Genomic DNA, 26,637 nt, shown 5'->3' with positions numbered 1-26,637 from the left:
TATTGTTATTTTAGGAGAGTGCTTACTAAAAGAGTGACTAATTTTATAGATTTGAGATATGTTTTTTCTTTTACGAAAAAAGAATGTGAGCTGTTATAGTGGTGGAGATTTTAATATTTCTATCTTGAGTTTGATAACGATAGAAGTATATTTGTTTGAATGATATAATGGAAGTTAAATGTAGATTATTTTCGAAAGTAAAGGGATAAATGTGATCATAATTTCTTTAATTAAATTCACATGATTTTTACTTTAATAAAAAAGTTAAAAGGTAAAAAGTAAAATCATTTTTTAATCGTCATCAATAGAAGAATATATTTAAATCATTTGTGTAACTGCAAAAATCTAAAAGAACTACTTTAAATTGAAGATATATATGCTCTAAATTGAATAGTATGTATATAGTATATACTATATACATAGGTATATATATTTGGACTTTTTCCATCTTTTGTGAAGTAGTATCAAATTATTTATTCCCAAAAACTTAAACATCATTTATGTACGGAGTTGATATAAAAAAGAGCAACTTTCACATAAAGCAAACACAAAAATCATATTTGTATGTTATAGCTATAGTTTGTATAATTGCGCTCCATAACAAACATAAATATGTATATTTCGCTATACATATACAAAAGAAAGTAGTTGTATAATTTCATATACTATACAAAAGAAAACAGTTATATAATCTGCTTTGGTATACATATACAAAAGATCAATTGTATAATATGAGTTTGTATAAAGCGAGAAAAAGAGAAAGACAAAAGAAAACTTGGCAGGGGAAGATCGTATTTGTATAATCATAAGTGTATAGGACAAAAATATATGCATTTGTATTTGTATATACAATTTTCTCTCGCTTTATACAAACACAAACACAATGTATACATTTGTGTTTGTATAAAGTGAGAGAGGTGAGTGAGCGAGCGAGATCTGGGAGAGTGGCGAGCGAGATCTGGGAGAGGGGAGAGAGGGGAATGAAAATATATGTATATATACAATTTTCTCTCGTTTTATACAAACACAAACGCATTTTATACATTTGTGTTTTTGTATAAAGTGAGAGAGGTGAGTGAGCGAGCGAGATCTGGGAGAGGGGAACGAAAATATATGTATATATACAATTTTCTCTCGCTTTATACAAACACAAACACATTTTATACATTTGCGTTTTTGTATAAAATGAGAGAGGCAAGTGAACAAGCGAGATCTGAGAGAGGGGAACGAAAATATATGTATATATACAATTTTCTCTCGCTTTATACAAACACAAATGCATTTTATACATTTGCGTTTGTATAAAAAGCGAGAGAGGCGAGAGAGAGAACGAGAGTGGCGAGCGAGATTCACCAGGAGAGAGGCGAAATAGCAACAGTTTGTTATGGGGTACAATTAAATCAAACTATATTTATAGCATTTAATTAAATTAATAGTTTGCTATTATATACAATTTTTTCTATAAAAAAAATGTAATTTGACCTTCTTAAACCGAACGTATCATATAAAGTAAAATGGAGGGAGTACCTACTTAACAAAATCTCAAATGGTTACCAAGAATTGTGATGAAATAAATATGATGATCCTTCTATATTCTTAATTAAAGATCTTGAGTTTCATTTAATTTTGGATATGAAAAAAAAATTTGATACAGAATATTTCCCCTTACACGGACCCTACATTATATAATTTAAATTGATTGAGATTCTAATATGAATATCGGACATAATACAAGACTGCAATAAATTCAAAATGAAAATAGATATAAAACACAATGCATTATAAATGGTGTTAGAAATTAGAATGGTAGGTAAGTCATGCAAATCTATATCAAGGTTAGTTTTAAACCTGATGTTTTTCATGAAACATCAACACTTATATATATCATTGTTTTATATATTGTATATAATCATTACAATTATTTTCAATAAATTGATTGGATCTTTAAATAAGTTTTCTTTCTGAAATAATGGCATTCAAATTTATAGCCATACTGTTATTGGAAATAATAACCTTTGCAACACTTGTCTGGGGAGAAAATGGTCTTGCAATTAAAAGCATCCAGGTATGTTTGTATCTTTATGAACTTTATATTTTTTTAAAAAACATATACTTTCATTTTCTTTCATTTTTGTTGGCTTCTAGCCTTCTATATGATGTTTGATATTAATAATGGGCCTTAAATAAGTTGGATTCTGCATACGTAAGGCCCATTTAAGATGGGTCAGCAATTTCTTTCATACATGAAGTTCAAACTCGAGAATACTGATTAAGGATGAAAGGAAACTATTTATGTGTTATTTTTTTTCTGTATGACTTGATCGCTAGTATATAGTATTATAGCATTATAAGTTTTTCTCTTGCATAGTATTTATATATATACCACCATACCATATTAAAAGTATTACATTATTGTAATTTCTTATTGAATATAGTAATGTTCTTCTCATACATTAAGTGTATTATTTGATTTTTTTTTCTTTTTGTTTCCATTTTTTTAGAGTGAAGATGGAGATGTCATTGACTGCATTGACATTTTCAAGCAGCCAGCTTTGTATCATCCTGCCTTGAAAAATCACAAAATTCAGGTTCATTCAATAATTAATATCAATTTACATTAACAATTATAGAAAATAGCTTAATTAATTAGGAGTAACTTTAATACATCAATAATTCTTTTTAAAAAATGAAAATTCACCATCAGATCATCAAGTATATGATAATTACATATAACTGTTTATAAAAAGGTGGAAGTAACTAGTAATATAAAAATAAAGTGTGTTATTCAGTATCTACTATAATAGATTAAAATATATTGATATAGCCATAAAAACAATTATTGTCAACATATACACATATCGTACTAAAGATAATGAAAAAAATTGAAAAATGATAGATTTTCAAAAAATAAGTAAAAGCATAATGAAAGACTTTCAGTCAGTTCCTTTTCAGTTAGCTACTTGGGATGAATCACACAGAGGCGATCTCAAACATAAGAATACAATATTTTTCAAGAGACAGAAGGCCTAAGAGAGATGGGGAACTTCTCTCCTATAAATCGTCTTTACACGAGCTTCTGTAAGCCCCGAAACAGACTCCAATTACATATGTGAAGTATCGTGCCATTTCAAATCAAACAAGTGAGGAAGCCATAATCTTCATAAGCAGACGTCTGAGTCTAGCTTTCAATTAGCGAAATACTTATTTTTTGTCAAAAACTAAATATCCAATTGATAAAAATGAAAGAAAGATGACACGACCTTTTATGACTATTGCTCATTTTGAGCATAAAGCGGTTTCTTCTTATCCGTATGAATTGGACAATACTATGCTACGTTAAATCGTCAAAGAAAAACTAAAGACATACTTTTGAATTCCTTTATAAATTCTGATTCTGACAAGCAATTGATGAGAAGCGGCAGAGTCATCCTTGTCTAAGGAGTTATCAATTGACACCCTTTACAGAAAAAAAAAAATGGAGTAAACTGTTTGTAGATAGATACACAAAAATTATTTATAAATATTATATGTTGAATTTAATATTTTTCGTCTATTTACTTCTTATATTTTTTTACGACAGATGACACCTAGCTATAATACAATGGTGGAGACTACAAAAACAAATGATCAAGAAAAATCATACAAATGTGTGACAACACAAATATGGCATAAAAGTGGAAGTTGTCCAAAAGGGACAATTCCAATTAGAAGAACACAAAATATTAAGAAGGATCAAATAAAGAAGCCTAATCACTTTCATCTTGATAAAGGATTGAAGATCAAAAAGGATATCAAACTTACACAAAAAAATCACTCAGTAAGTTCTCTAAAATATTTGTGTGATTTTTCTATCAGTATAATTTAATTGATAATAACAATTTAATGAGTATGTACTAATTAATACTTTTTATAAAAAAAATAGATATAAAAAAACAACTTATTACATTTTGGATAAATAATTTATACATATTATACTAAAAGAATTTCTTAAAATAAATACACGATGCAATTAGATTCTATCAAATTCGTAATCAAAATTCTAGCTCTGATCTTGCTAATGACAACCGTATGAACGATGCCAAAGTATAACATGAGTTAATATTAAGATATTTTTAAATTTAAATTTTATCCGACATTTTAGGTGACCAGATCATATATTGATATAGATAATGATAATCTTAATGTAAGTAACAATCTTGATGCTAGTGAAAATATCTATCGTAACTTTGATATAGAGTTGAATTATTTTTTTATTAGTCTCAATGCATAAAATTGATTTAATTCTTCTTCTTATGATATTTTCTAACCGTATTTCTTTTTTAAAAAATGAAGATGGCTATATTGCTTACAGAAGGATATAGATATGTTGGAGGAAAAACAGATATGATCACTAGGAATCCTCATGTTGAAGAAGATGATGAATATAGCACTTCTAGACTTACTCTCAAGAGTGGATCTTACTATAATTATCAAGACATTGAATCTGGATGGACTGTTAGTACTTGATTTTCGATTGATTTCATAAAGTATAATTACAGTCAAATCTCTTTATACCAGTATATCGTTCACCTCAATAGACCAATACCACATAAAACATATGAAAAATGTTGTTATATATATTCTTTTATTACTATACTAACATTTTACTAAATAGTTGATTTCTAACATTTTTAGGTAAATCCAAGGGTTTATGGTGATAGGCAAACAAGACTTTTCACTTATTGGACTGTAAGTATTTTTAGTTTTTTTTTTTATTAATTGTTAATTAATTTATATAATTAGTTAAATCATATACTAATTGAAGTTGTTTTTGAATTTAATATATAGAATGATGGCTCAAGAGAAACAGGATGCTTTGATTTAACTTGTCCTGGTTTTGTACAAATTAGCCATGAAATTGCACTTGGTGCTGCTATATATCCAATATCAACTCAATATGGTCTTCCATATTCAATTACTATTTATATCTACAAGGTTAGTAATTAATTATCATTAGGTAAGGACAAGATTGCATACACACTATCCTCCTCGATCAGATTCCACTAGTGAGATTATATATATCGAGTGATCTTATCATAATAATTTCTTGTGTTTTCTTGTGCTAATTAATTATTATAGGATTTTAATACTAGCAATTGGTGGTTACAATATGGAGGATCAATCAACATAGGATATTGGCCATCAAAGATCTTTGAAGGTGGACTAGAAGTCCATGCAGAAACAGTTCAATGGGGTGGTGAAGTTTATAGTAAAAATGTAGGAAACCATCCTCATACAAAAACACAAATGGGAAGTGGAGCTTTTCCATTTTATATATTTGCAAATACTGGATTTATGAAGTATATGAGAATTCTTGACAATACAATGGAGTTGAAATATCCACAAAATGTTGTTGCTTATTCAGAGGAATATGATTGTTATAGAACTCAATATGTGGGTGATTATATTGAAGAACCTGAATTTCACTTTGGAGGCCCAGGAAGAAATCCATTATGTCCTTGAAATTATATATTTGAGTTTGTTGAGTTTATTGTCAATCTTGATTTCTCGAGGGTCTTACGGTAACAGTCTCTACATACTTCCACGAGGTAGTGATAAAGTCTGTGTACACTTCATTCTCTTCAGACCCCACTTGTGAGATTTCACTGAATATATATATTGTTGTTGACTTGTTGTATTGCCAGTCTTGATTTAACTTTAATGAGGAAGTGTTTTTTTCTTTTTGATTTCTTGTCTAATGTTCGATTTTTAATTTGAAACTTGACTAATTTAGATTCAGACCAAAAAATTCCACTTTAGAGATAATAGTTTTGGATAAAAAAAAATTCTAACAGGAAAATTTGATTGATTAAGCTAATGAGAGTCAATTTAAATAGTTGTGACTTTATAAAAGAGAGATGATTATAATTATGTTGATCCTAACTATTACGTGGAAGGTAAAATTCAAACAAATTTTTACAAATATTTCAATTGTAAGGGCATTCATAAATTCTATGGTATGAAGAGTTCGAGTAGTGCTTTGTACTCCCTCCATTTCATATTATTTGACTATTGTTGACCTAACATAACATATTTTTTAAGAAAAAATAATAAAAATGTATTTTACTAAACTAATCTTATTAATGATACTTTGAAATTTTAAATTTTACTATACCTATTTTGTGTAATTATTTAATATTAAGAACAGTATAAAAAACGGTAATAAACTTTTTTGATATGTTCAAATGAACAAATAATATGAAATATGGATTATTATTATTATATGAATCAAAGTAAAATAAAATGGAGTATAATTTTAAAAAATTATTGAGAAGAAGAATATAAAAAGTGTTGTGCAAGTGGAAAGTTGTTTGCTTATTACATAAACTTAGATTTTATATTGAAGTAAATCCTTAAAGTTTAACGAAAGTTTTATTACCTCATTGAACCTTTTACAATCAAAATAAATATATCTTTTTAGTCATTTCCATTCCATCTTTTACGCGCGTCTCACCCCTAGCTACTAAAATAATATAATTATTTGTATTTTTCAACCCATTTTATAAAGGTCGGATTTTTATCCTGACCCGCTCACATTTTAACATTTCCCCCATCACTTTTTTCCAATTATGTTTTCTTCTTCCCCAAAATTGTGATGTTGAGTGAATATGAAGTAGGATGGGTGAGGTTTTCATTCTTTGGGCTAATTCAATTCTTACAAGCTTTAATGACTATTAATGGTGTTTAAATTAATTTGGGGAAGATTGTTTTTAAAAAAAAACAAAAAAAAAAAATCTCAAATGATCACCAGAATTTGTGATGGAATGGATATATAGTATGATCCTTTAGTAACCTTAATCAATGATTGATCTTTATTCGACTCTTGAATATGAAAAAGTTCTCAATAGAAAGTGTTTCCCCCTTAAATGAACCTTACACTATAGAAATTCAAATCAATTGAGACTCTATAGAAATGTCGAAGATAATGCAAGACTATAAAAACAAGTAATAAATTCAAACAAAAATGAATAAAAAAACAAAATGCATTATAAATGGTGTTAGAAATTAGTATGGTAGGTAAGTCATGCAAATCTATATATATGGAGGTTAGTTTTAAACATGATGTTATTCATGAAACATCAACACTTATATATAGAGAGAGACAAAATTTATATCATATATAAAATCATTACAATTATTCAATAAATTGATGGAATCTTTAAGTTTTCTTTCTGAAAAAATGTCATTCAAATTGATAGTTATATTGTTATTGGAATTAATAACTTTTGCAATATTTGCCTGGGGAGGAAATACTCTTGCAATTAAAAGTATTCAGGTATGTCTATATCTTTATGAACATTATATTACAAAAACAAACAAACATAGATGTTCATTTTCTTCATTTTTGCTATTAGTATTGACCCTAAATAAGTTGGATTTATGTCGTAAACGTAAGACTCATTTCAAATGGAATCATTCTTTGTCATAATTTCTTTCATATCTAAGGTTCAAACTCGAGACTTTTGATTAAAGATGAATGGATACGATCCATCTCACTATAATCCTTAATGTTATTTCACCATACCATATTAAAATTTTTACGTTATTGTAATTTCTTATTGAATATAGTAATGTTCTACTTATACATTAACTCATTAAGTCAATTATTTGATTTTTTTTTCTTTTATTTACACTTTTTTTTTTGTTAGAGTGAAGATGGAGATGTCATTGATTGTGTCGATATTTTCAAGCAGCCAGCTTTGTCTCATCCTGCCTTGAAGAATCACAAAATTCAGGTTTATTCAATTAATAATTAATTATAGAAAAACTTAATTAATTAATTTGTATACATTGATAAAAAAAATTAAAAAATCACGATCCAATCAAGTATATGATAATTACATGTACATGTTCATAAAAAAGTGAAAGTAGATAGTAATATATTAAATAAATTGTGTTATATCTACTATAACAGATTAACATATCTCGATATAGCAAAAAATAATTATATTGTCAATGTATGCACGTTAAATCTATAAAAAAAATCAAGCTATACTTTTGAACCCCTGTTCCGCCCATTGATAGAGCCGTCCTTGTCCAAGGAGTTGTCAATTGACACCTTTTGAAGAAAAAACTAAAATGTGTATAAATAAGTAAACAAAAGTTATTTACAAATACCATATGTTGACTTTAATTTATTTTGTATATTTACTTCTTTATATTTTTATACAGATGACACCAAGCTATAATACAATGATGGAGCCTACAAAAACAAATGACCAAGAAAAATCATACAAATATGTGACAACACAAACATGGCATAAAAGTGGAAGTTGTCCAAAAGGCACAATTCCAATTAGAAGAACACAAAATAATTACAAGAAGGATCATATAAAAAAGCCTAATTTTTTTCATCTTGATAAAAGATTGAGGATCAAGGAGGATATCAACCTTGCACAAAAAAATCACTCAGTAAGTTCCCCAAAATGTGTGTATAATTTTTCTCTCAGTATAGTTTAATCGGTGACTGAATCATATATTGATGATAGTGACAATTTTAATGCTTAACGATCTTGATGCTAGTGAAAATAGCGATCATAACTTTAATATGGAGTTGGAAATTATTTTAATAGTGTCAATGCAAAATATTTTAATTTAACTCTATTTTCTAACCTAGTTTTTTTTTTTAAAAAAAAAATGAAGTTGGCTATATTGCATACTGAAGGAATTAGATATATGGGAGGAAAAACAGATATGAAAACTTGGAATCCTCATGTTGAAGAAGATGATGAATATAGCACTTCTAGACTTGCTCTTATGAGTGGAGCTTATAATGATTATCAAGACATTGAATCTGGATGGGCTGTTAGTATATACTTTTATTAATTTAATTATAAAGAATTACAGTCAAATCTTTTTATAACAACATCGCTAGTCTTAGAAAAATATTTTTTTTTACTAGATATAATAATATTGTGGCATTACCTATAATGTCACAATTGTTATAGAAAAAATGTTGTTATACAAAAGTCTGATCGTATATTTTTAGTGTTGTGCATGCTAGATTTTATTAATACTAAAATAAACATTTTAGGTAAATCCAAGAGTATATGGTGATAGACAGACACGATTTTTCACTTATTGGACTGTAAGTATTTTTAGATTTTTTTATTATATAAACAAAGTATCAGAATATATGTTATCGTCCATAGTAAGTTAATTTAATAACTAAAAAAATCGAAAAAATCAGGTAACATGTTATAACATATTAAATTCGAGAATAATGTATTTTTTTTGGATTTTTAATTAATTCATATAATTAGTTAAATTATTTACTAATTGAATTTGTGTTTGGTATTTTCAAATAATATATAGAATGATGGCTCAAGAGAAACAGGTTGTTTTGATTTAACTTGTCCTGGTTTTGTACAAACAAGCCATGAGATAGCACTTGGTGCTGCTATATATCCAATATCAACTCAAAATGGTCTTCCATATTCAATTAGTGTTTTTATCTTCAAGGTTAGTAATTAATTATCATCATGTACATTCTATTATTTTTATCAATGTACGTAATTTAATCGGTTATAATAGGTTAATTATCACTTTATTTTTTTAATTTTCATGTAACTTAGGTTTGTTACGAAGAGTTACCTAGATATCTTTATGGGTCAATTTAATCTGATGTGGTAAGAATCAAATCACTAACAAATCACATCAACTTAAACTCTTACAAGTAATATATACTGATAAATTATTTCTTATATTTTCAAGTCATTGAAATGATATTTATATATAAATCTCATTTAAATGCGAAATTTATAATCTTGAAAATAAGACAATTTACCTATTATAACAGTTAGGATGACACAATGGTGTGTAATTTGTCTATTGTAAATAACCTCTCTACCTTAACATGGTAGGGACAAGGCTATGTACATACCATATTTGTCAGATCCCACTTGTGAAATTATACTGGATATGTTGTTATTGATGTTATTATAATAGTTTCTCATTTGCTAGGATTTAAATACTAGCAATTGGTGGTTACAATATGGAGGATCAATCAACATAGGATATTGGCCATCAAAGATATTTGAAGGTGGACTAGGAATCCATGCACAAACAGTTCAATGGGGTGGTGAAGTTTATAGTAAAAATGTAGGAAAACATCCTCACACAAAAACACAAATGGGAAGTGGAGCTTTTCCAATTTACATATCTGCAAATACTGGATTTATGAAGAATATGAGAATTCTTGATAATTCAATGGAGTTGAGATTTCCACAATATGTTGATGCTTATTCACAAGAATATGATTGTTATAAAACTCAATATATGGGTGATTATATTGAAGAACCTGAATTTCACTTTGGAGGCCCAGGAAGAAATCCATTATGTCCTTGAAATTGTTTATATTGTCAATCTTTGGTTATTAAGTGTTCGATTTTTGTGTTGGAGTTCGACTGATTTGTAGGTTTCAATTTAGTCATTAAGATTATCTTAATGATTAAGTGTTTTTTTTTTATGTTTCAACTTGTACTTAATGGTTTGAATATATTTGAATGATTAAGATTTGTGATAAAATTTCATTATCATTAATATGTTTATTTAACGATTTCTACAAAGATGGCAATTTGGTCATTTGATAGAAATGTTTCTTGAGAATCGAGCACTATTAAAAAAGTGAGGTTTCAAATACCAATAAATTTAATTATAGTCTTTGTGATATTTGACGAAGCATATTTCCCATAAAATATAATTCATTAAATATGTGAAGATTATTGTTTTAAAAAAAAAGAGAGGATAAAAACTGCACATTTTAATTAATTAAAAATTAAGTATCCTTGTTAGATCACATGAATATTCTGAAGAAAATGACTTAATATTCATTTTGAGGTTATGTGGCTCCAAAATATTGGTAATAGTAATTTGAGCTAAGCATCCTTTACATAATATTTAATATCCGTTTTGAGGTTCGATTACCAAAAATGTTGGTAATAGTAATTTGAGCTAAGCTTTATGTTAGGATGGAAAAAAAAGAAGCTGATTAGGCAAAAAAGATTTTGAAGATCTTTAAAAGTGTAAATGGTTGAAATTTTGAGGATAAAACAAGAAGTCAATTAATTAAAGACTCCTCTACCTACAATCAAAATTTTGTCAGCCTAATCAAATTTTACTTATTAAAAGTGACACATTCTTGATTTATTATTGGCCAAGTTGGCAATGTGGTATTAAAAAAATTAAAGGAACCTCAATCAATGTTCCAAACACTAATATTTAATTTCAAGGCGTGGTGGAGAAGATGAAGTTGCTCATTCTTTAATTTTGTTCTGAGTTTTAAGTATAAAAAAATTGATAGGAGTGCTTCCTTGAATAGTATAGTCCTATATGTGCTTGTGAATTTAAATTAGTTAATCTTCAAGATGAATATCGAATATTGAATGAGAAAAAGAAAGATTTTTTTAAAAGAAAATTGTGATAGAACTATCTATATGCTCTGTCTGTCTATTATGGGTCCATGGTCAAACTTTTTTGGCTCTTTCCCTTTGAGGCTTCAACCCAAGCCCCTGGATCTTTACCCTCTCAAGAATCCATAACCCCTTTACCCATTTATAAGAATCATTTCTTGTTTTTTTCTGCTTCACTGTTGATTCCCAACATTAGCCTTTTGTTCATCATTGTACTGTGAGGAAGAGGCTTTCTTCTTGTGCAAAGCAAAGTTTGTGTCTTTTTGCTTTTGGGTACTTCTGAAAGTGCTTGATTTGAGGTAAAGAACTGATTTTGATTTATGGGTCAGTGGATTTTATTGTTTTCTCAAGTGAGTCAGATTAGTTTTGAGGAGTTATGGGGAGTTTGTGGTAACAGAACAGATTTTTATATTTAAGCTTTCAATTTCTTGTGTTTTTGTTTGTGGAATCTGAATTTGCAATTCACTGGAGAAAATGGGTTGAGTATGATATCTGGGGTTTTGAATTTGTGATTACTTGAATGGTTGAAGGTTGTTCATGGGGATTCTTGAACTAGTCAGTGTTAACTAGTACTTTGTTGTGTTTGTGCCGGTGGGAGGTAGCAGGTATCCTGTGAAATAGTTGAGGTGTGTGTGTAAGCTGGTGTAAACGCTAATGTCATTTCAAAAAGTGCTTTGATGTATCTGTTGAAAGACTAGAAGAGGGGTAAGTGGAGAAGGGTAGAGGGATGGGCCTGTTATTCCTGAGTTTCGAATAGGAGAGGAGTAAGTGGAGAAGGGTATAGGGGCGGAACCATTATTCGTGAGTTTTGGAGGTTAGCTACTGAGGTAGAGAAAGATGAAAAGAGGCATAGGTGAAGAGAAAGTTATGGGGCCTATGTTTCCAAGGCTTCATGTTAATGATACAGAAAAAGGAGGTCCAAGAGCACCTCCAAGGAACAAGATGGCTCTTTATGAACAGCTTAGTATCCCTTCCCAACGATACAACCCTGGTGATTTGCCTCATAACAGTAGTAACAGTGCAAATTTGGTCCCTCCTCACTCAAGCCAGGTAAAGCAAGTTAAAATAATTGCATTTTACTTCATAGTAGATATATTCCAAATTTTGCCAATGGTTTTAGGTCAGCCTTTTGCTTGAATTTCCATATTTTTTTGTTTTAGTAACCGCCATGTCGGGGCTAGCTTGTGCGCGCCTCAGCTAATTCCATGAGGTTCCTACTACCTCCCACTAACACAACTACCTAGTAACTCTGTCCACTACCTTGGATAGATGGGGGAAAAGTCACCTAGTGATTTTGCGTCCGATTGGATTTGTCCATTTGAGTAGGGCTTCTTACATTGGAATTTTTCTTCTTTACCAAATACCAAATTGCAACTACTTCCCAAATTCTTCACTTAAAAGCTCCAGGAGGATGATATTCAACTATGTCAATGTGTTCCCCTTTCTTATAGGTCTTTTTATCCAAGTTTGATGCATAATCCACATTGAATACGTCATTTCCACGTTCTCCCTTTCTTTCTCCTTGTGGTACTCGGTACTCCCTGTGGCTGGTTTCAAGTTTTCTTGATGTTGACCCCAGACCCCACTTGTGTGAATATACTCGGTATGTCAATGTTGTTGTTGTGGATAGTAAGTTTTGCAGTTGTTTGAGTTTGTTATATCTGAGTTCAGAATATTGTGTAGGAGAATGAACACGAAAGAGGTGTATTTTTCTCAAGACAACTTCCTGCATTAAGACATCCAGTTGCGAAACCATATGGACGTAGTTCTGGTTCAAATACTCCATTGCGGGATGTTAAGTCTAAAAGGCAGACACAAAAGGAAGATTTTAGAGTTCCCACTTTTGGTAACTCCAAGGAGCGTGCAGTAAGCACAAAGGACTATTCTAAAGGTACCTCAGATTCTTTATCTATAGATAAGCGAGACGGTACTTTGAAGCGGACTGATCAACTCTCGCATTTCAAACCGAGAGAGAATCTTGTTAATACCTTTGGTGAATCACACAAGACCAATATAGTACAGTTGGAATTCAGATCTGATTCTCAAGTTGATTGCACTGTCTTTTCTGGATCTGTCATAGATGTTGATGATGGTAATCTCCTTTCCATTTGGATGACTTATCATCAGAAGAGAGGATAAAACTAATAACCTTATTAATGATACAGACTCCCAGGAAGACAAGACGTGTAAATCATCACAAACAGGAGAAATGGCCCACAGTGATGAAATATCAGAGACTTCCATGGTCGAGTATGTATCTGAAATGGACATATCTCCTGATGATGTTGTCAGAATGATTGGACAAAAACATTTCTGGAAAGCAAGACGAGCTATTGCCAAGTAAGTCTGGTTTCTTAGTGATAGCTTTGATTGATTGTTTGAGCTTGACATCTTCATTTTCTTATCACGTTGTGCAAAGATGATCCCTATCATTCTCTTTTGGCAGATGGTATCTGTGGATGTTATAAATTGGCTTTGTTTTGAACCTGACTTTTCTTGCTGATGATGTAGTTTAAAGTGTATCAGGTCATCACTTGTACAGTGAAAGTAGAAAAATTGTCACTTTTGAGTCTCCTCATGGTTTTGTTTTTATTGAAATGAAGGATGTGCTCCTCTAATATTTCTGCAGCCAATTAGCACGGATATGTGCTTGGTAGTTTAAGTTACCTTTTCTTTCTGAATACATGTGTATAGTATAACCATTCATAACCTACAGCTGTATTTACAAATTATTTCAATGATGCCTATGATGTATTTGTGGTCTAGTCAGTTCTACATGAAATTACATCTCAACTGCACGTATGCAACTTTGTTAAACAATGTGCCTTGAAGATCTTTTCATTACATGGCTTAGTCTTTACCATTTGAAGCACGTTGAATGACACGTCACTTACTTGGATGATTGTCAAAATCATTTGTGAACTTTGCCATTTGAATATGAAAAAGAGACAACTTTAATTAACATGCTAACTAGCATTAACTAGCATTCTATAGTGTACTCAATTTTCCCTTTAAAGCTGATCGACTTTGTATGACGTTAGATCTAACAATTTTTGTATTGCTAACCCTTCTTACTGTTTGCTCGAGTTTATTTTTGTTGAATTTTAGCAATCTAGAGTCGACTTGTTATTGCAATACAATGTGATTGTGATAGCTTTCAGTTTTTTTAAGCACTAAGGACAATGACTCTTAAGAGTGGTATGGTACTTATATATAATTAATATTCTTCTTCTAAAAGTGGTAGTAGTCATGGTATTCTTGGAGTATATGGTCCTGTACTGAGTTAAGGTGGTGTGATGGTTTTCATGTGTTGGGATTCTTTGTTCATGTTCCTGCAATTATCAACTGACGAATTCTTCTAGACAAATTCTGTGTGAATAGTAGGATTTTTGAGGTATGGCATGAAGGAGGTTGGACCTCTTAGTGCAGTCTGATGGTTCTCACAGTGTGGGTCATGCGTGTAGCGTCCATTAATTCAGCACTTATTCACATTCACTTATGCATTGTGGGGACCATGTAAGACGTGTTGTAGTTTCATGGTGAGCTGTCGCCACTGGATTAGTTTGACTGATTGTCGACTTATCTCTTGGGCCTTTTTTTGGCTGGTTTTCCTGGGTTGTAGACGATTGTTGGATGAGTTTAGAGTGTAGCATGCAGATCTTCTTTTCCCTGACCTCAAAAGCTTAGATTTGATATGTACCTGGGAATCATGCAACAAATTGTTATGTAGGAGAAAAAGTTGTACCATTAGTGTTGACTGCCTCTTTTTTGTTGATGAAATAAGAAGGATATCATTAACAAAAAGCATCAAGAAGATGCAAGCGTTACAACTACAACAGGAAGAGAAAAACAGGAAAAAATGGTTATTTGTGTCGTAGAGCAAAAAACTAACTCTGTCTTTAAGCATATTAACAACTACAACTCAATTAAAGCTGTTTCTCTCGGCTTTATGAATTCTCACTGTCCATTTTGTTGCATCTTAATTCGTTTGATTTCCAATATTCAATATTACAGTTTCTTAGAAAGAAAAATGAAGAATGAGACTGGCCCCTACTTTTCCGCCACATCTGAGTCATAGTGGAGACTCAGTTACTCACCAGTCATTTAACTATTGGTTGCCTTTTTGCTCGTAGAGATGCTTTTCTTCAAGCATCATGATGGAACTCAGACTGGTCTTACATAATCATTTTCCCATCTCTAGTGATCATTTCTTGAGTTCTTGTTGTTATCTGTAGGTCAACTTGGTGGTTCTCTTTCTTCCAGCTGATTTTCAACTGTACATTAGTCTTTTATTACTTCTATTCTGTATTTGATATTTCGGATGTATGAAGTTTAACAGCTAATCTTTTACTATATGTTATTTGTTATCTTGATTCTGTCCCTGTTGTCCTGGTACAGCCAGCAGAGAATGCTTGCAGTCCAAGTATTTGAGTTGCATAGACTACTCAAGGTAAGGCAGCTGTAGAGGCTGAATTGCATCTTGTATCAGCACTGAGATTAACATTCCTCGTCTTTCGTTGGACTTGGCATTTTGCTCAAATTTTTCCGGTTGTTGCTCAATAGGTCCAGAAACTGATAGCTGCTTCGCCAAATGTGAATCTCGAAGATAATGCTTATTTAGGCAAACCTGTAAAGAGGTTGTCTGCTAAAATAATTTCTTTGGAGCATAGTGTCAAAGCACCTGAAATTGTTTCGCGGCCAAAGAATGATTCAGGGAAACCTAAAGATAGGATGGAACGCAATGCTGAAAATGATGTAGGAAAGACATCTCTTTCTTCAGTACACAATGGTAGGCAACCTTCTAGCTGCAATCCACTTTCAGGAAAACAACTACCAACACCTGTAAAACATGATTCCCTTATGAGTCCTTGGTACTTCAATCAACCTCCGGGGCACCAATGGTTGATACCCATGATGTCTCCTTCTGAAGGACTCGTGTTCAAGCCACACTCTGGACCTGCAGTCATGAGTCCAGTATACGGAGGTTGTGGACCCCCAGGGTCGACTCCAATGATGGGAAACTTTTTAGCTCCAGCATATGGACTTCCCTTTGCGCCTCCGACTGGTCATGGCTACTTTCGTCCCTTTGGCATGCCAGTTATGAATCCGGCAATCCCATCTCCAGCTCAATATCAATCGAACCAGGTTGCTGCATCGCATTCTAAAGGTCAGTTATCGGGAGGGAGAGCTAGTTTTAACGTTCAACACCAGAACTCAAGTAATGCTGGGAGTGAGAATGATGGAACCATGCCAGAAGGTGTGAGATTGTACCCCTCTAGAGATTCTGAGTTGCAGGCCAGTACTGCAAGTAGTCCGAGTGAAAGAATTCGTGCAGTAGACATGGGCAACTCCACAAGAGGAAGAAGTGCATTTCATCACTTCCCAACTTCTCCAGCTGTTGACAATCCCGTTCTTAGGCCTCAGCCTCATTTTCCTCAACGCCCTGCCCTAGCAATCAAAGTTACACCTCACAATGCCCGATCAGCTACAGAATCTGTTGCTCGGATTTTTCAGTCCATACAAGACGAGAGAAAACAGTATTGATTCAGATTTTTAATCCAGGATGATGAGTTTTTTGGTCTATTTGTTGTTACCTCTTTGACTGTATTGTTGTAATTGGATTTCTAACTCAGCTGGTGAGCCACGTTAAAGGTAACTACTTTGTGTTGCACCCCTATCTTTAAAGGGTGAACAGCAACAACAACATATCCAGTGAAATTCCAGCAAGTGAGATTTGGGAAGGGTAGGTGTATCCAGACCTTACCACTACCTAATGGAGGTGGAAAGGCTATTTCCGAAAGACGCTCAGCCCTATCTTTAGAGGGTGAGGGTGGCTAATTTTTGATGTTGTAATTCTGAACTCGTTATGTGTTTGGGTGATTTGTTCTGCATTAGCTCCTTGGTCTTGAGATACTGGGAAGTATGGCAAACTACTCTACATTGTTACTTTTTTTTTTTGTTTAACAATCTGATATCCGAAATTCAGTGGTTCATTGATCTGAATCCACACCGTGCAGGAAGATTCTTTGTTCTCAAGACTTAAACCCGAAACCTCTAGTGGAATCCCAACCATCCCACCTCACTCCTTGGTGGTCACCATTAGATTTTTGAAACATTGACATGAAACCATTAAGTAGCAATTCAGTTATCTTCTGATTGGATCACCAAGGGTCAGAATAGTATCAGCTAGTGTAGACAAGCATATACCAAAATAGTACTTACTAGGTAGCTTTAGAATTGAGTGACATCTATTTTATATAAATGGGAAATGCCTATGACATGATTCATAAGATCAAGTACAAGAATATTTCTGCATTATAGTTGCATAGTGTATGAATTAGTGGCCTGGTATTAACACAACATTGATCACTTTCCTAACTTGCACCGATATGCTGTTCTTCTCTACTTCAATATAGCTGTGAGATTCACAAATGAATACTGAGAGGAAGCTGGGGAGAACGAATATCAGTTGTTTTGATGAAAAATCACTTCTGGAAGTTGCCAAATTGATAGTTTTGATGACTTGAAAAAAAGTCATCTGCACCAGTTGCTGTGGACGTGAACCTGGATTGGCCAAGTTTGGTTCCTTGACCCATAGCTCTACCCATGTAAAAAGTGGTTGGCCCTTTTTCCTTCCCATCGGACCCATTGGTCAATCCACCCATGATGCCTACATCTGCAAGGTTGACCTTTGTAGCTGTAGGGGAAACAGAATGTTAAGTGCAATCATCTATACAACAAGTAACTATTGCCTGAGTTCTACTCTGAAGCTAAGCATACTATGTATAGGCATAGAGAAACTTACGTGCAGCAATATTCAGATCAATGAGTCCACGACTCAATGAATCAGCCCATATTCCGGAGCTGAGTTGAAAATTATCCTTCTTCGGTGAGGGCTTTGTTTGGAGAGGAGATTTGTCTAATTTGGTAGGAGTCTGCTGATTCCCACCACTGGTGGCACTTACATTGGGTACTGATATAGGATCAGCAGGGGAAACAAATGCACCAAAAGGATCAGAACTATCAAAGTTATTTAGTGGAACTGTAGCAAATGGATCGACCATAGTAGTATTTATCTGGACTGGTTTTGAAGATTTGACGTTGGGTTGAACAACAGGATCGGGTGCAGCAAAAAAATCCATTGTTGAAGAAGCTACAGGTGAAGAGGAAGGCTGGGAAGCAAACAGATCTACACTTATCTGCAGAATAGAACATGGTCAATTTATAACTAACAACAAAAAAAGTACAATTGCAAAGAAGCATGAACCGGAGACCAAGAGGTTACCCCCACCTTAGACTCTGGTTTCACAGATACAAAATTGGCGTCAGCAAATAAATCAACCTCCGATGGATGACTGGTGACAGAAGAATTATCAGCTGGAACAGGTGTTGGTGCATCCAAGAGGTCACCCATCAAATTTTGCCCAAATAGATCTACTTGGCCAGAGTTTCCTGTAGAAGGCTCTGCTTGACAGTGAAAGAAGTAGTTAATTGCAAGGAAACAACTGCACCACAATCCCGAACCAGCTATAAGATGAATTGCATGGAAATGTTCCAGATGAATTAATTATCAGCAAGAACCTTTTTAAAAATATTTTGCATAACAGAAGCCCCCACCCCCCGCAAAAAAAAACATTTACTTGGGAATTGCCCCATCTGAATTCATGGAAGGTTGTTGAGAACAAGTTTTCAAGTTCCTTAGGCTTTCTTTCCATTTTTAAGTAAATCAAGTCCTTAAGCTTTTACTGGCAGTCAAAAGAATTAAAAGAATCAATCAGAGACTGGTTGACAAAAGAAAGACGTAATTGCGGAACCCCTAATCACACAAGCAACAGGCTGACTACATGAACAAATACAAAAAGGCGAAGATGCGGGCAGAAGAGGGTATATAAAAAATAAAATAAACTACGCCTCCTGTCTCAAACTAAAACTAAAAGACTTGCACAAGGAAATTTGATGCTGTGACTTGGAGCATTAAAATATTATCTTAAAGCTACCTCATAAAGCATATATAAAGAAGAGACATGAAATCATGAGGACTGACCACAATGAAAGATGTCTCTCTATTTATTTTTCAGTTCTTTGAAATGTTTTAGGAGTCCTTTTTTTTTTGTTTGCTCCCAAGTAGTTGGAGACTTGACTTATTTTCCTTTATATCGCAAGTCATTTCCTTAAAAAAAAAAGAAAATAAGTTCCAGCAACACCCAAAGTTTTAAAACCTCCATGTCTTACTTTCTGACACATATTTTCTCAACTTTGCAAGTCAGAAATTCCTGTCAACAGCACCCCATCCCCACCCCCGCATGTTTGGAACATCCAAAGTACTTGATGCACCTCCTCAACCAGATAAGAAATTGATTTAAAGATGAACGTCTTCTCTACGAAACAGAAAGGAAAGCAGGACAAGCAAACCTTGTATTTCACTTTCATAACCAATTAACTGCTTTAGCATCTTGTGGTCCAGCCCACATCTTTTTTTCCTTTTTTAAGGCATCACAAGGCCGACATCTTTTTACAATTTACTTGGTTTTCCCCTTGGAAAGAACCTAAGCTTTTGAGAGAAAATTCTTCCACTTCTGCTCATGAGACCTCTATCTTTTGGCACAAACCACCTAGTCTGTAAAAGTGACACTTCGCCTTTGTATGCAAAACTTTAGTGACATTTCACCTTTAAATGCAAAACATTATCGGGACTTGGAAAGTGAGGGCCTTCTGGAAAACATAGACTAGAATTGCAAATGTTAAAGATTGATATAAAGATACTTACTAGTACTTGAAGTCCCTCGAGGATCAAAATCATCAAAATCTTCCTCATATTTACTTGAAGATGCAGCTGCGCTCTGTGAAGGACTAGAACTAGCTTTATCAGGTTTACCTACTCTCTTTGCGGTCTTTGATCCACTAGCTGAAGCAGTGGCTTGCTCATTGCTGCAAAATATTCTCAAATTCAAGAAAAGGGAGATATACTGAGGTTGAAATGCAACAATACGAACCGTTGTATGTGATGATAGTCACTTAAACTTCAGTAGATTTGAAAGCAATGAAGAAGAAAAAATAAAGTTTAAACTGGTGCATATAAGCTGTCTAAACATATGGGAGGGAGAACTAAACAACAATTGAGGCCCGAAAGAATGCATGGAGCAGACTGTGCAGACGCCATTCAGAAAATTGAAGACCCAATTGAGAAGAGAATCAATGTAGAAAAAGAGACAAGTTTCTCTCTATCATATCAAAATAACTAATACAACTCTTTATTCCAGTTACCTTTTCTTCTCTCTTTTGTCTCCTCTCACATCTCTCTCGCTCTCTCTATGCTTTCTTACACTTCTCAGTCAATAGAAACTAGACAAACAGCACACTCTATTTCCTCTAGTCTACACTCTACATCACTCTCTTCAGACACAGCAGCCTACAAACCCATTAACCTGCATATAGCAATCCTAAAGGTGGTCAACTAAGTTACGAGATTCGGAACAAGAACAATCCAAATGCAGTTGCCTCTTTATGGAAGATTTCAGCAGTTCTTTATCAATTATAACCTCCTTTCTGATTATGGAGCAAAAGATGACCAAAATAACAAAAAAAAATAAAATTTTAAACTATGCTATGCCACTCAGGTATGAGTAACTGAGGGATATGTTAAATTTCTAAGAAGATTTTAGCGCATTTGTATGGTCCATATATAGTGCACATAACCATGTCATACTCATTTAACATGGGCCTGGTTGAGGCAATTGAAGAGCCTAAATTTAAACTTGCTTTGGAGAGGAAAGTTATGCGGTGGGGATGGAATGAGAAAGGAGGAAAGACGGTAACAAAAGAACCTCAGTCTCAAGCATGTTGGCTCTTTTATTTACTGATCAGATATATGAAAGAAAAAGAACTTATTGACCCTTTTTCTAGGCATAAATATCTCTTCATCTTCTGCAAAGATTCAAAACAACTGGCAATTGGATGGTTATGCATCAGTACATTACAAGCCGTTAGCAACTATAAGGAAAGCAATAGTTAAAGAACCCATACCACAAACCCCATATATGAATCACACGAGTTTCTCAACCAACAGTACATGGTTAAGAATCAAAGAGTGCAGTAAAATAGAAAGGATAAAGTGAAGCATAGTGCAGAAAAAAAAAATCATACTGACCTTCCATAAGGAGATGACCCCTTTTTTGATTTAAAAGTACTTCGGTCAACCTTATCTTCACCATACCGATCCTTGTCCTTGTAACTATCCTTGAATGAATTTCCATCATTTTTATTTCCAAAACCTCCATAGCGATCACTACTCTGAAAGTTGCCGCTGCTACTAAAAGAGGAAGAGCTTGACTTAACTGTTACTCCGGAAGATGACAGTCCAAAGTACCTAAAAGGTAGCATTTCCATCATGACCGTGCAACCATGGCACTAGTTACGAGGGGATCTTAAGTAATCTAAAGCAAAGTCAGACACTAAAGCATTTCCTTACTTGTCGCGATTTGCAGAAGCTTTTTCTCTAACCTCTTGTATCTTTTCCTTGTTATTCAATAGTGCCACAATGTTTTCTGCTTTTTTCCTCACATTGATTCCCATATCTTTCCCATTGGGTTCAACATACTCGAAACTTGCGAGAGACTTGAGTAGCAAAAGTAAACAGGGAAACATGTAAATACACGACAAGGAGGCTAAAGACCAAACTCTTTTTAGTATGACTATGAAACAACTGTCACTGACAAAGAAATTTAATATAATGAAACAAAAATACGTACTGAGATCTGATAGGTATGTTCTACAATCTCATCAACTGCGCGCTCAGATCCATGTGCCACCAAATACTCTATAACAGACAATGACTGGTAACAAAATCATTTCACAACTATTAGACCTTAGATAAGATTCAAGAAAGTGTATAGAAAGGAAACTAAATGTAAACAAAATTGACCACCAGAAGCTTGACTTTTAAATTTTTTCCACTATTTTCTACAGGTTCTTAATTTTGCAGACACTCAACTACAAAACCTTGATACCATAAAAAGATATAATACACACCTTATAGACATAACGCCAGTTCTTCCCTGTTTCAGGCAATCTTGACCACAAGACATTCATAACCATCTGACACTCAGAGCTGCAGAATGCACCAGTAATCGACAGGTCAACAAATTTACCGTTATGATGAGAACAAATACCAAAATCCATAAGAATTAGCAACTTTATCGATGAGGTCATACAATTTTTTTGTGGCCTGAGCTATATCAGCCAATGCAGTACCATGGGGGCCCCAAGGCTCGTCATCCGTAGCATCCAATACCTATTCAAATAAAAAAACACTACATTTTAATCAGATCACAAAGGGGATAGGAGACAAAGAGCATACGATGAAAATCCATTGTTTTTAAATGTGAAAAAATAGAAAGCCATATGCCTCAATTGCTTTAGGATGGTACCATGATAGCTTTAACTGCAAGATTTATTCCCTAACAATCCATAGAAGAAAGAAGAAGAAGAAAAAGGAAATGCAGCAGAAGTAGAACTGGCATAGGAAGAGGACTACATATAAAAGATGAAGAAGTAGGAGTCATTTCAAAGGGGGAAAAGGAAGATAAGAGGCAATTCTGAGAATTTGCAAAACAATACTATTTATAGAAGAATTGCTGCAACCACAGAGAGAAGACAACAAAAAGTACACAGAAGTGTATCGTGAGAGGAGTCCTACTATTCACAAGTGAAGGTCCTATTTCTTTATCCTCCTTTTCTCCTTTTTTGTCTTAATCTTTTAAGATCAAATTCAAAGAAGTGATAGCTTGTCCCTCTGATTATTTTGTGCCTCACTGTCTGAAGACCACACTTCTTCAATTCGCCTCATTTCACCCATAAGAAACGGTGGTCCCTCACATCACATGCTCTCTCATGATTACCTGTAAATAACTCATATATGATGCAATCTATATAACTAAAAGTTTCCGCAGTAATCTCACCATGTAGTCTGCTTTTTTTTCCCCGTATCTCACTATCTGATACTATTGTGTGCATGTGGGAAAGTAAAACAGAAAAAGCCATAACCACATGCCTAGACAAATAAAATCACCATCAGCTCAGACATTATTATGACTTTCATATATCTCATTTGCGCATCAAATGATGACTTTTTTAAAGATAAACAAATTTTGTTTGCTAAACTTATCTCCAGTGACCCAACACATTGTTGCTTATTCCGTTCTTCTTTTATGTTTTCTTTGCTATTATTTTTCCTCCCTCTATCAGGTAACAGAGAAAGGGAAGCAAGGATATCCTTAAAGCTTTAAAATGCAAGGCTAGGTTCTCAACAGTATAGTGACCCTAGAAGGCAACCCAACAAGCAAAAGAATTACCAGGCTAGAGTAATCTTTTTTGCACTCCCGTAATGCATTTCTTAAACCCTAAAGGGCATGTCATATAAATGACGCTAAATTATAACTCGAACAAAGGAAATCGTGTAGTTATTGTTTTTCCTTTTTCCAGTTGCAGGAGATACTGATTGTTGTTTGTGTGCTATGGATACAGTAGAGACTCAGCAACATCTTTTTGTAGATTGCACTTGGATTGTAGAGGTTCAGGGAGCAATGAGTAGATGGTCTGGCATCCCAATCCCAACCAAAAATGTAGAGGAATGTATGCGCTGGATCAAGAGCAGTTAATGGAGACAATTTCGCAAGGAACTAGCAGCAGCAATATGTGGTGCCTTGATCTATTATGCATGGCAAGCAAGAAACTGGAGAGTGTACAGGGGTTTGAATATAGACACAGGGTTTATAACAATACAAATACAGAAGGAAATTAGAGAAAGGGTGAGCATGATCGCAGGATCTCGGTAAGAAAGAAGATGCCAAGTTTTGATACAGAGAATTTGAAATTAATATAGGTTTTGTTTGTTTCTTTTTGGAAAGTATGATGGAGGTCTAGCTATAGAAGCTGAAGAATCTTCCTAGAAGAGGATTCAGATCACTAAATGCTCTTAGATTGTAAAAACATGTTGAGTTGCTTTGGTTGGTATGAGAATATTCACAGTTTATTGCCAAAAAAAGGTAAAGTCCGAAGGCTGTTCCTGTCCCTGTCGGGGGAGATGCCAACCATCTCTCCTTTCTACGAACACATGTTTTCCTTTTTTTCTTTTGGACAAATAAGGTGATTATGATGACAAAAATCATCAATAAGTGCAAAAGATTACATGTGCAGAAAAAGCCAGGTGTAACAAAAACTAAAAGGTGCAGATCAGCATTAAAATACAGCACCATAAGGTCTCTGGTTCAATTCTCAGCAGACACAACAAACACTAGGTGATTTCTTGTCAATAGGTTCCCATCCATCTAATACTTGTTGATGATGGGAGGTGGTATGTATCCGGTGGAATTAGTCGAGGAGCACACAAGTTGTCCCGGACACAATGATATAAAAAAAAAAATACAGAGCACAGAAACTACAATATCCTCGGATCTTAATCTCTTATGGTCAATTCCCATTAAACCCAACAAAGCTGTCCACACAATTAATGCAAGTTGTGTCATATACAAAAATGACTATCGATTCCTAACTCATGCAGTTTCCTGATCAAGATGATGGACAAACATGCTTGAAGATGTTGATGAACCATACTAATGTGAGTGACAGAACATTACAGTTCACAATGCATGTGAGAAAGAGGTTGATATATACCACAACATATTAAATATAAAGCTATTGATCAACAAGAAGGAAACTGAAAGCACCCCAAAGCCAGTTCAGCAAAATCAAAAGCAGTTCAGACAAATCCTAAGTTTAGTAATCAGTCAATGTGGTTAACTTGAGCCGATTAGTGGGAAAACAAAAACTTGAATTTTCCCTTCCTTTCCCCCTTTTCCGGTTTCTTTTTTCTTTTGAAACTAGAAAGTGAGCCTTAGGGCAAAGTAAAGTTGTCCCCATTTGACCTATACATCAAGGGTTCGAGTCGTAGAATTAGCTAATGAGCTTACATGAACAAATGTATGCAATGCACCCTGCCTCCCTTCTTCTTTCGCCTGTAAGACACATGCTACCTTTATTAGTGGTGGGTGCATGGATACTAACCAGACCCCACTCGTGGAATTACACGACCTATGTTTTTGTTGGTACATGGATCCTTCACACTCAACAACTTAAAATCTTGGAAAATTTTCTTAATTTCTTGGTTATGCGCCTGATGTGTATTCTACAACTATGTTGCTCGGACCCTCCAAAATTGTTACCGCACCCGTTTTGTATTATCCAAAGTCCAAAATGCACTACTTTTGAAGTATCAAGCACGCACCCAAGAGTCTGAGCAACCTAGTAATCTACAAGAACTAACACATGCTAAAAAAAATAAATTGAAAGCTGACATAATAAATTCTAAGCTTTTTTACCTTCTGCTCGATCTCTGGAACCTTCAACACTTTCAAATTAACCTCCCTCTTTCTGCAAAACACAGTATAAAACTTACAAAGATTAAAAAAAAATCTGATAGAACAGGAAAAATCTGCAAAATTATTCACCAAAATGAAATAAAAAACACGAGAAATTAAGAGGGTAAAAGGGAAAAAGGGATACATTTCGCGAACCGTTTGATCGAATACCTTCATGAAATCCATTGTTCGATCTGCAAATCATCAAAATTCAATTAAAAAAATTAAGCTTAAATTCGTAAAAATATGTAATCGAAACTGAAAAAAAATGATTCTTTATATATTTTGGTAATTTGTATGAAAAATATATCTGCAACCGATGAGATCTCTAGAAATCTTACAATGCTCGAACAGAGATGATGAAGAAGAAAGACGAAGTTCGTTATGAATTTTTACTTTTATTTTGTTCTTTTATATTTCCTATCGTGGATATTAAAAATAATGGATAAATTCTTTAATATTCATTCATTCCAAAAGCTCAGCGGGTGACGTGTAAGTTAGGTGCACGTATGTGAATTAGACGCATTACAAGGGTGTTGATTGAGTTAGATGCATGATAAGGGGTTTGGTTCAACGATGTTAATAATAACAATAATTTATTTGTATATTTTATAAGTGGTATTGTGTTAGAACAATAATAATGATGTATTTAGTGTACTTTACATGTGATGTTTGGAAAAAGTACTGTATTTTATTTTGTTTAGGCAAAATAGAAAATTTAATTTTGATAGAGGCTCGACTCAAGTAACACATATCAAAATTAAAAATGAAAA

At 33.4% G+C, this 26,637-nt stretch overlaps 3 protein-coding genes and 1 pseudogene across 7 annotated transcripts; 2 read left to right on the top strand and 2 right to left on the bottom strand.

Moving 5' to 3' along the window:
• The first annotated feature begins 1,959 nt into the window (after window positions 1-1,959).
• Window positions 1,960-10,388, top strand: LOC125844831 (uncharacterized). Of its 5 annotated transcripts, none has more exons than XM_049524172.1 (7): window positions 1,960-2,065; window positions 2,502-2,588; window positions 8,212-8,451; window positions 8,683-8,844; window positions 9,074-9,127; window positions 9,355-9,501; window positions 10,003-10,388. In XM_049524172.1, the coding sequence occupies exons 1-7, from the start codon at window positions 1,970-1,972 to the stop codon at window positions 10,384-10,386; spliced, it is 1,170 nt and encodes a 389-aa protein (XP_049380129.1). In that variant the 5' UTR covers window positions 1,960-1,969; the 3' UTR covers window positions 10,387-10,388. The 5 variants fall into 5 exon arrangements, with proteins under 5 accessions (XP_049380129.1, XP_049380130.1, XP_049380132.1 ...); XM_049524173.1 differs by lacking the exons at window positions 8,212-8,451; window positions 8,683-8,844; window positions 9,074-9,127; window positions 9,355-9,501; window positions 10,003-10,388 and adding exons at window positions 3,581-3,817; window positions 4,333-4,494; window positions 4,675-4,728; window positions 4,828-4,974; window positions 5,119-5,502; XM_049524175.1 differs by lacking the exons at window positions 8,212-8,451; window positions 8,683-8,844; window positions 9,074-9,127 and adding exons at window positions 3,581-3,817; window positions 4,333-4,494; window positions 4,675-4,728 and having other exon boundaries at window positions 1,970-2,065.
• Window positions 10,389-11,536: 1,148 nt separating this feature from the next.
• LOC125844828 (protein HEADING DATE 3B-like) lies at window positions 11,537-17,423 on the top strand. The gene is made up of 5 exons (XM_049524169.1): window positions 11,537-12,500; window positions 13,134-13,542; window positions 13,616-13,790; window positions 15,849-15,900; window positions 16,014-17,423. The coding sequence occupies exons 1-5, from the start codon at window positions 12,288-12,290 to the stop codon at window positions 16,992-16,994; spliced, it is 1,830 nt and encodes a 609-aa protein (XP_049380126.1). The 5' UTR covers window positions 11,537-12,287; the 3' UTR covers window positions 16,995-17,423.
• A 257-nt stretch (window positions 17,424-17,680) lies between these two features.
• On the bottom strand, window positions 17,681-26,263 carry LOC125844829 (clathrin interactor EPSIN 1-like). The gene is made up of 12 exons (XM_049524170.1): window positions 26,206-26,263; window positions 26,010-26,058; window positions 25,826-25,877; window positions 22,661-22,740; window positions 22,479-22,557; window positions 22,199-22,282; window positions 21,919-22,064; window positions 21,598-21,816; window positions 20,218-20,378; window positions 18,742-18,914; window positions 18,256-18,649; window positions 17,681-18,147 (listed from the first exon to the last, which is right to left on the bottom strand). The coding sequence occupies exons 2-12, from the start codon at window positions 26,048-26,050 to the stop codon at window positions 17,936-17,938; spliced, it is 1,641 nt and encodes a 546-aa protein (XP_049380127.1). The 5' UTR covers window positions 26,051-26,058; window positions 26,206-26,263; the 3' UTR covers window positions 17,681-17,935.
• On the bottom strand, window positions 24,486-24,561 carry LOC125846177 (U6atac minor spliceosomal RNA; annotated as a pseudogene).
• Window positions 26,264-26,637: the final 374 nt, after the last annotated feature.

The sequence above is a fragment of the Solanum stenotomum genome, chromosome 11 (genome assembly GCF_019186545.1).
Source record: "Solanum stenotomum isolate F172 chromosome 11, ASM1918654v1, whole genome shotgun sequence".
NCBI lineage: Eukaryota > Viridiplantae > Streptophyta > Magnoliopsida > Solanales > Solanaceae > Solanum > Solanum stenotomum.
This window is presented reverse-complemented; position numbering and strand designations above follow the sequence as displayed.